The sequence below is a fragment of the Salvelinus sp. IW2-2015 genome, linkage group LG18 (genome assembly GCF_002910315.2).
Source record: "Salvelinus sp. IW2-2015 linkage group LG18, ASM291031v2, whole genome shotgun sequence".
Classification (NCBI taxonomy): domain Eukaryota; kingdom Metazoa; phylum Chordata; class Actinopteri; order Salmoniformes; family Salmonidae; genus Salvelinus; species Salvelinus sp. IW2-2015.
Genome location: NC_036858.1, coordinates 5,111,126 through 5,120,112, shown reverse-complemented (window position 1 = coordinate 5,120,112; position 8,987 = coordinate 5,111,126). Strand labels below are relative to the sequence as shown.

The following is an 8,987-nucleotide window of genomic DNA, read 5'->3' as shown; positions in this document are numbered from 1 at the left end:
TTTGAAGATTTATGATATTTGAAGATAATCATTAAAAAAGCATATTTTAATTTACAAATAATCACTGTTTGTCATGGAACATTTGAACGTTATTTGACAATTTACTGATTTTGAAATGGGTTGCTAAATTTGTATTTGATACAGAATAAAATGTCAAAAGAAAACAAACTCAAGGCATTTACTTTAATCTGAAATATTTCAACGCAAATCATATGACAATGTAGAAAATAATCAAGTAAAGTAACCCCTAATTTAAAAACGTATTGTTCACAAAGCAGTCCCAATAATGTTTGAAACAAAAAAAAAAAGGCAAATTTTGGAATAAATGTTTCAAAAAATGAGTACAAATATAAAATCACAAATTACTCATATTATTGAGCAAAAAATATATATAATAACATTGCAAAGGGTCATTTTCAGCAAGGAAACCCAACGCATATACAGTGAGCTTCAACAGTATTGGGACAGTAGCAAGGTTTCCATCCAATTGAGACAGATTTTCATGAGAATATTCTAAAATCCACATAAAAACAAATAAACGCCTTTTCCCTCCAGATGTGTTTATCAAATTGACTTGTTGCAGATAAATGGCTGTGCGTGATGACGTGGTGCACATAAAACAAAATTGCTGTTAAATTGCCACGTACCAAATAAAAAAAACAACGTTAAAATGGGTTTCCGTCACATTTTCAACTCTACTGGTGGTTCTTACCAAAACAACGAGTTATTAGCGAGTGTAGCCAGTATTGGCACGTGCTGCACGGTGTTGGCTAGAACGCACTATAATTAACAAAATAGATCATTTTGTATTTGTCAAACAGTAGAGCATAGATTATCATGTCACCAGAATAAGACCCTCGATATTTATTTGAAAGGCGCATCAAGCTCATCGCCTTGCATTTTCATCACCCTGTGAAGTCCATAAAGTGTTCATCTGTAGCCTAATAAACTGCATGCTTTACCGAAGTTATAATGGGACGACCACACGACGTTGTCGCGTGACTCCCAAGTTAACTTCGATATGGTTATTATATCAATATTTGCGCATAAAAGCGTTTCCACCGACTTTTCTCGTATAAATKATTTTACCGGCACAAAAATATCCCACCTTGTCTAGGGTATTGTGTTTGGTCGACATTTGTTAAGTTTACCTAAAAATGTTGTTTCCATTAGGCCTGTCATTACATGTTTTATCCGACATGTGCTTTACTTGCATAAAAAGGTTGGATGGAAACCTGGTTAGTGACATGTTTTTATACAATGACTGAGGTTATAGTGGAGACTGTCATTTTTTATTTTCAGGGTATTTTTTTATTTATTTTAGAAATGACCATTTAGAAATTACAGCACTTTTTTAAAAACTTAGTCCCATTTTAGGAGACCAAAAGTATTGGCACAAATTCACTTATGTGTATTAAAGTAGTCAAAGGTTTAGTATTTGGTCTCATATTCCAAGCATGCAATGATCAAATCTTATTGGTCACATACACATGGTTAGCAGATGTTATTGCAAGTGTAGCAAAATGCTTGTGCAATGATTACATCAGGCTTGTGACTCTACAAACCTGTTGAATGCATTTGCTTTTTGGTTGTGTTTCAGATTATTTTGTGCCCAATAGAAATTAATGGTCAATTATGTATTGTGTCAATTTGGAGACAAATTTTATTGTAAATAAGAATAAAATGTTTGTAAACACTTCCACATTAATGTGGATGCTACCATGACAATGGATAGTCCTGAAAAATTATGAGTGAGACAGAAGCATAAATATCATACCCAAGACATCCTAACCTCACCATTACAATAAAACAGGGAAGGTTAGCATTTGTAGAAGTGTTTATGAACAATTTCTAAAATGGTTCACCTGATATGGATGAAAATACACTAATTAAAACCTGACAGTCCACACTAACCTCAGTCATTGAATCACTTCAAATCCCAAATGGTGTACAGAGCCCCCCCCCCCCCAAAAAGGTGCTGTAATTTCTAAACCCTTCACCTGATATGGATGAAAATACTGTCAAATTAAAGCTGACAGTCTGCACTTTAACCGCAATCATTGTATGAGTTAAAATCCAAAGTGCTGGAGAACAGAGCCAAAAACAACAAAAATGTCAACGTCCTAATACTTGAATAGCTCACTGTATCCAGTGGCAGACATACAATTCTATAAGGTGTTTCTTTCTGCTTTTGGAAAATGCATACTGTATGCCAACACAAAGGCACCTGAAAAATATGTTATAATATAAATCAATACAAAATTGTGAAATTACATAAATATAAAGCTCCCACGCCTCTTTTAGAGTGCTCAATGACGACCCTGGATTCTGACACTGGAAAAGAATGCAATCATAACTCATATGCTAAAGTCAGGTAGCCTAGTGGTTAGAGCGTTGGACTAGTAACCGAAAGGTTGGAAGATCGAATCCCCGAGCTGACAAGGTAAAAATCTGTCATTCTGCCCCTGAACAAGGCAGTTAACCGACTGTTCCTAGGCCGTCATTGAAAATAAGAATGTTCTTAACCGACTTGCCTAGTTAAATAAAAGGCCAAGAAAAAAAAAGTGACATCTAAAAAAAAAAGGGTGTACCTGTAAACACCATCTGTGAAACCTGTATATCTGTAAAACCTGACTTGAATACTTAAAAAAAGCTAGACCATTAACAAAGGAACTGCTTTGGCCAAAACCGTTAAAACCACTCTCTTGCATGACACAGACATTTGAATCCTCCAACCCCTTTAGAGAGAGCCCTTTACGTTCACATGCCCCAAACTCAAAACTCAGAGTTGGGACTGGACAGCTCGCACTCTTTTTCAAAATTGCAGCCTTGCAGCAGCTCTCTGTAGGTCTCTCTGACCATATCGTAGAGTGGAGCCTGGTGCATTATGTCAGGGAAGTTCTGAGGTGTCTCGTTGAGGAGGAACTGTAGCCGGAGTCCTTCGCTGCAGTCATACAGCACAAAGAGCAGGTTGGCTGCGTAAGGCACAATGCGGCTGGTACGGAAGGTGCGGCCATTTTGCACGTCAAAGTTGTCAGCAGTCAGGGCCGTCTCGTCTCTGAAGAAGCCCATGAGGGCCAACAGGGGCAGGAGGGTCTCGGCATGACCCACCTGGATGCTCACAGCCTCAGATACATGCCCAAACCTGAACGAAAAAAAGTGTGACAATCCACAGTTCAAAAATCATGATAATAACCAGCCACACGGGCTCCCGAGTAGCGCAGTGGTCTAAGGCACTGCGTCTCAGTGCAAGAGGTGACACTACAGTCCCTGGTTTGAATCCAGGCTGAATCACATCCGGCCTCGATTGGCGCACAATTGGCCCAGCGTCGTCCGGGTTTGGCCGTCATTGTAAATAAGAATTTGTTCTTAACTGACTTGCTTAGTTAAATAAAAAACTACTAAGGGAAGTGATGTGAAATGCATCAGAGGGAGAAACAATCTATTCAATGACATTCCCCTTTGAAAACAGGTGTAACACAATCCATGGGAGAGGAAGTGTTGTATATACCCTCAGGGTCCCAATAGTTTTTCAATAACAAGCAAGGGGACTGTCTTCAGAAAGTATTCACACCTCTAGTTTTCCACGTTGTGTTACAGATTGAATTTAAAATGGATTAAATTGAGATTGTGTCACTGATCTACACACAATACCCCATAATGTAAAAGTGGAATTCCAACACAATGTCACGGAGTACCACTTCATATTTTAAAGCATGGTGGTGGCTGCATCATGTTATAGGTATTCTTGTCATCGGCAAGGACTAAGGAGTTTTTTGGGGATAAAAATAAATGGAATAGAGCTAAGCACAGGCAAAATCCTAGAGAAAACCTGGTTGTCTGCTTTCCAACAGAAACGGGAAAACAAATTCAACTTTCAGCAAAACAATAACCTAAAACAAGGTCAAATATACAGTCGTGGACCAAAAGTTGAGAGAATGACACAAATATGAATTTTCACACAGTCTGCTGCCTCAGTTTTGTATGATGGCCGTTTGCATATACTCCAGAATGTTATGAAGAGTGATCAGATGAATTGCAAAGTCTTTGCCTCTTTGCCATGCATATGAACTGAATCCCCCAAAAACATTTCCACTGCATTTCAGCCCTGCCACAAAAGGACCAGCTGACATGTCAGTGATTCTCTCGTTAACAGGTGTGAGTGTTGACGAGTACAAGGCAGGAGATCACTGTCATGCTGATTGAGTTCGAATAACAGACTGGAAGCTTCAAAAGGAGGGTGGTGCTTGGAATCATTGTTTTTCCTCTGTCAATAATGGTTACCTGCAAGGAAACATGTGCCGTCATCATTGCTTTGCACAAAAAGGGCTTCACAGGCAAGGATATTGCTGCCAGCAAGATTGCACCTAAAACAACCATTTATCGGATGATTAAGAACTTCAAGGAGAGCGGTTCAATAGTTGTGAAGAAGGCTTCAGGGTGCCCAAGAAAGTCCAGCAAGAGACAGGACCGTCTCCTAAAGTTAATTCCGCTGGGGGATCGGGGCACCACCAGTAGAGCTTGCTCAGTAATGGCAGCAGGCAGGTGTGAATGCATCTGCACGCACAGTGAGGCAAAGAGTTTTGGAGGATGGCCTGGTGTCAAGGGCAGCAAAGAAGCCACTTCTCTCCAGGAAAAACATCAGGAACAGACTGATATTCTGCAAAAGGAACAGGGATTGGACTGCTGAGGACTGAGGTAAAGTCATGTTCTCTGATGAATCCCCTTTCCGATTGTTTGGGGTATCCGGAAAAAAGCTTGTCCGGAGAAGACAAGGTGAGCGCTACCATCACTCCTGTGTCATGCAAACAGTAAAGCATCCTGAGACCATTCATGTGTGGGGTTGCTTCTCAGCCAAGGGAGTGGGCTCACTCACAATTTTGTCTAAGAACACAGCCATGAATAAAGAATGGTACCAACACATCCTCTGAGAGCAACTTCTCCCAACCATCCAGGAAGTTTGGTGACAAACAATGCCTTTTCCAGCATGATGGAGCACCTTGCCATAAGGCAAAAGTGATAACTAAGTGGCTCAGGGAACAAAACATCGGTATTTTGTGTCCATGGCCAGGAAACTCCCCAGACCTTAATCCCATTGAGAACTTGTGGTCAATCCTCAAGAGGCGGGTGGACAAACAAAAACCCACAAATTCTGACAAACTCCAAGCATTGATTATGCAAGAATGGACTGCCATCAGTCGGGATGTGGCCCAGAAGTTAATTGACAGCATGCCAGGGCGGATTGCAGAGGTCTTGAAAAAGAAGGGTCAACACTGCAAATATTGACTCTTTGCATCAACTTCATGTAATTGTCAATAAAAGCCTTTGACACGTGTGAAATGCTTGTAATTATACTTCAGTATTCCATAGTAACATCTGACAAAAATATCTAAAGACACTGAAGCAGCAAACTTTGTGGAAATTTATATTTGTGTCATTCTCAAAACTTTTGGCCACGACTGTACACTGGAGTTGCTTACCAAGACAACATTGAATGTGTGGCCAAGTTACAGTTTTTACTTAAAATTGGTTTAAAAAAATCTATGGCAAGACTGTCTAGCAATGATCAACAACCAACTTGAGAGCTTGAAGAATTTTTAAAAGTTATAATGTGCACATTTTGTACAATCCAGGTGAGCAAAGCTCTTAGACTTATCCAGAAATACACACCGCTGTAATCGCTGGCAAATGTGATTCTAACATGTATTGACTGAGGGGGTTGAATACTTATGTAACCATGATCTAGATATACAAACGTTAGAATTTTTCTTCCACTTTGACAGAGTACTTTGTGTAGATCATTGACAATGAAATCCATTTTAATCCCACTTTGTAACAACAAAATGTGGAAAAAGTCAAGGGGTGTCAATACTTTCTGAAGGAACTGTAAGAACTTGTCCAAGTTACATGATTATGGTGGACAATAAAATTAATGTAGACTGTGGTTTAACTTTACAACCAACTCACCTGATCTCACGAGCAGCCTGATCAAGACGATTGAACAGGTCATGAAAGAGATTGCAACTGGACTTGCGGTTGATATCATGACCATAGCCCCTCTTCCAGTACTGTTTCAGGTCATTTTTGTACTCCAGCACCTGAAAAGGCACAGGTGATTGCATTAATGAACATTTGATCTTTATGACAGAACTGGGTTCTTCATTGCTTGTGGCAGAGGCAATAGCGCTCCCATGATGTTGTGTACATACTTGGGCGTCAGTCTCATCAAACAGGTTGCACCAGGCAGAGTTCAAAGATTTGATGGCAAACTCATATGAGCACAGGAAGAATGCAGCCTCCACCAGATCTGGTGACAAAAAAAAAGGAGGATTAGTGAACAAATGTAACTGGCACAATAGGATAGTAAGTTTCAGCCGTAACATGATTAACTCCCTCCACTACACAAAGTGGCAAAGATTTGGAACCAAACAACCTGGTGTGATGCGATTGTATGGCACTTGCAGCTGGTCAGCCATCTTCATCTGCACTCTTTTCATCTCTGCTGAGGCCTTGAAGAGGTGGACCTCTTCCAGGGCAGTTTGGTTGTTCTCTACGTCCTCAACAAATTTCTGACACTGGTCAAAGAACCTCATCAACTCATCGTTGATTTTGTGGCTGGGTCCAACTTCTGCAACAAGACAAAAACAGAATACAATAAGTCCAAACATTGTACATTGTCTCAGATCTCACCCCCAACAAATCCCTCTCAGCTGTAACAATAGTAATCAGTGTAAGAGTGAATATCATTCAAGGAATAGCAAAACGACAAAACTAGCTAGCTTTGCTGTACAAACAAACGCCCCTGTCACTTTCCAAAGGTTGAGTAGGCCCTCTTGAAATGCTACAATGCTGTCCACGCATCTGTGTTTAGAGCTAGTGATGAAACGGATACGGTGGGCTCTGAGGTTTTCCTCGGATATCAGAGATGGAAACAGTGTTGCCAACCTGACAGCCAGATGCCTATGGTCATCTCGCCCCTTCTCCACAAGCTTGCCATCCATGTCGTCAGTGTACCACATTTCCCACTTGGTTTTGATATCCTTCAGCCATTTATCAGTATTCATTGCCTCGTTTAGAACAAGGTCGTAAAGCCGTTGCATAATTTTTATATTTTTGGTCGATGGATATCGTGTACCATGCCGAATAATAGCGGTCACATGAATAGCCGTGCTATTGGTACATACTGGTTTTAAAATGGATTTGTTTACCGAGAGAATGTCATTAATGAGATAACGGTTAACCTCCTCATATCTGCCTTTCGTTCCAAAATGATTTGCAATCGCAGCTATGTTTGAATTGACGTTAGCATTTGCAACTGAGCAGTATGAAAACCTGGTCAAAGCAAGACTAAATGTCATGAACAACAAACTTTGTTTAGATAACGCAGTTGTCATTTCGTCAAATTAGTTGAGGTAGGAACAATTGATTATTTAACTACTAAACTAAGTTAGCTAAGCTATCGCATTGTTTCCTGCTTTGTTGTTGTTTCGCTGCGAACTTTGAACACAAAAAACGGAGCTCCACCAGCCGGCCAACCGTAATATATCGCTGCGTTTTCGTGTGCGACGAGGCCCACCCTAAAACCAGATGTTTAACCAGATGCATACATCTGATGCATCCGCTTGGCGTTTGTACCCACCACCAAATATGGTGATGAGAGGAAGCCCAGTGGCCGGCATTGGGAGAAGATGTTATTTATTTTTTAATCTATGAAACATTTAATGTCAATACAGTTCTTTCAAAAACTAGAATATGTTACTAACATAGTAGGCAAGTTTCGTAGACTTTACCCTTTGCCAAAGTTTCTACAAATCGCAGTGTCTAGGAGTGCAAGGGCAAATTGAGTTATTTTGCACAGGCGTACTTCAGAGTATGCGTTGCCTAACCTAACGTAAACATATTCTAGAACGCGCCAATAGGATCTCGCTAACTCATGCTTGGCTCTGCCGACTATGATTCATTTTGTCCCATTGGAAACAACAGGCGGTGGTCCCTGTTTAGTTCTAAAAATATATTTGGTAAAACCCTGGATCAATGACCTTTTTAGAAATTGGACAGAAATCAAGATTATTAAACAAAAGTTGCTCAGGGATGAAGGAAATCAAAACAATATTCAAAAAACAGCCCTGTGGTTTCAACATCATTCTTTAAGAGTTTATGGCGTACGACGGGGACTCAACCATATAGACCCTTTTCCAGTTCATGACACACTGCCGTTCTGCACACGACTCTTGGTTGCAGTAAGAAAGCCATTGCCATCTGCGTCCATTCAACATAAATCTAGTATGTTTTTATTACTTCTAAACAAAATCAATGTTTTTTTGTGGTTCTCATATACTTACAATTATGTTTGGATTCTTGTTTGAACAGTCGCTAAGATTATATTTGGTTGTGTTTGCAAAATAACTATTTTGGATGCAGCGGTTGTTAGCTAGAATGCTAACGCTCGTTGATATAGGCTATAGCAAAAGCTAGCCAAAGAGCCATTTTACTGGTTGAAGTATGCAGTCGATTTGCGATGACGAACATTTTATTGAGTAAGACATTCATACGAGCCTTAAAATACAATTATAATCCAAAAGTAGTGTGAAATGCAGTCATAAACAACATGTAATTATAGGCTTTTTTTTGCTGGCGTTCTACAAGAACTCCCACTTGTTCTGCCACCAACTTGCGTGCATCGCCCTGGTTTGGAAATGTTTGTAAACACAGAAAGGGCTCTATACCTTAGTGGAGACAATGTCATTGAGGTTATTACCCCCAGTCTTCAAATTATGTAGACAATATCATATACATTTACATAGAAAAATCCTAAATGTCCCTGGTCTGTCAGGAACGTAGAATAAAAATATATTTACTCTTACTCAGCCAGTTGGTCCCTCAGCAGTTTGAAATTTGAGAGAAAATATACACAGGAAATTATTATTAAACCAACTTCAAAACCTAGGTCTACACACATGCTGCTTTTAGACAGCCAGCCCAATTCT

General features: G+C 39.9%; 2 protein-coding genes across 5 annotated transcripts in view; one reads left to right on the top strand and one right to left on the bottom strand.

Annotated features, from left to right (window-relative positions):
* Nucleotides 1-8,987, top strand: part of LOC111977849 (phosphatidylcholine:ceramide cholinephosphotransferase 1) — a 50,064-nt gene that overhangs the window by 680 nt on the left and 40,397 nt on the right. The gene's annotated exons all lie outside the window — the stretch shown is intronic.
* Nucleotides 170-8,949, bottom strand: minpp1b (multiple inositol-polyphosphate phosphatase 1b). 4 transcript variants are annotated; one of them, XM_024007580.3, is made up of 5 exons: nt 8,859-8,949; nt 6,434-6,628; nt 6,210-6,307; nt 5,968-6,098; nt 170-3,145 (listed from the first exon to the last, which is right to left on the bottom strand). In XM_024007580.3, the coding sequence occupies exons 2-5, from the start codon at nt 6,591-6,593 to the stop codon at nt 2,776-2,778; spliced, it is 759 nt and encodes a 252-aa protein (XP_023863348.1). In that variant the 5' UTR covers nt 6,594-6,628; nt 8,859-8,949; the 3' UTR covers nt 170-2,775. The 4 variants fall into 4 exon arrangements, with proteins under 4 accessions (XP_023863348.1, XP_023863349.1, XP_023863350.1 ...); XM_024007581.3 differs by having other exon boundaries at nt 8,865-8,949; XM_024007582.3 differs by lacking the exon at nt 8,859-8,949 and adding an exon at nt 7,209-7,298.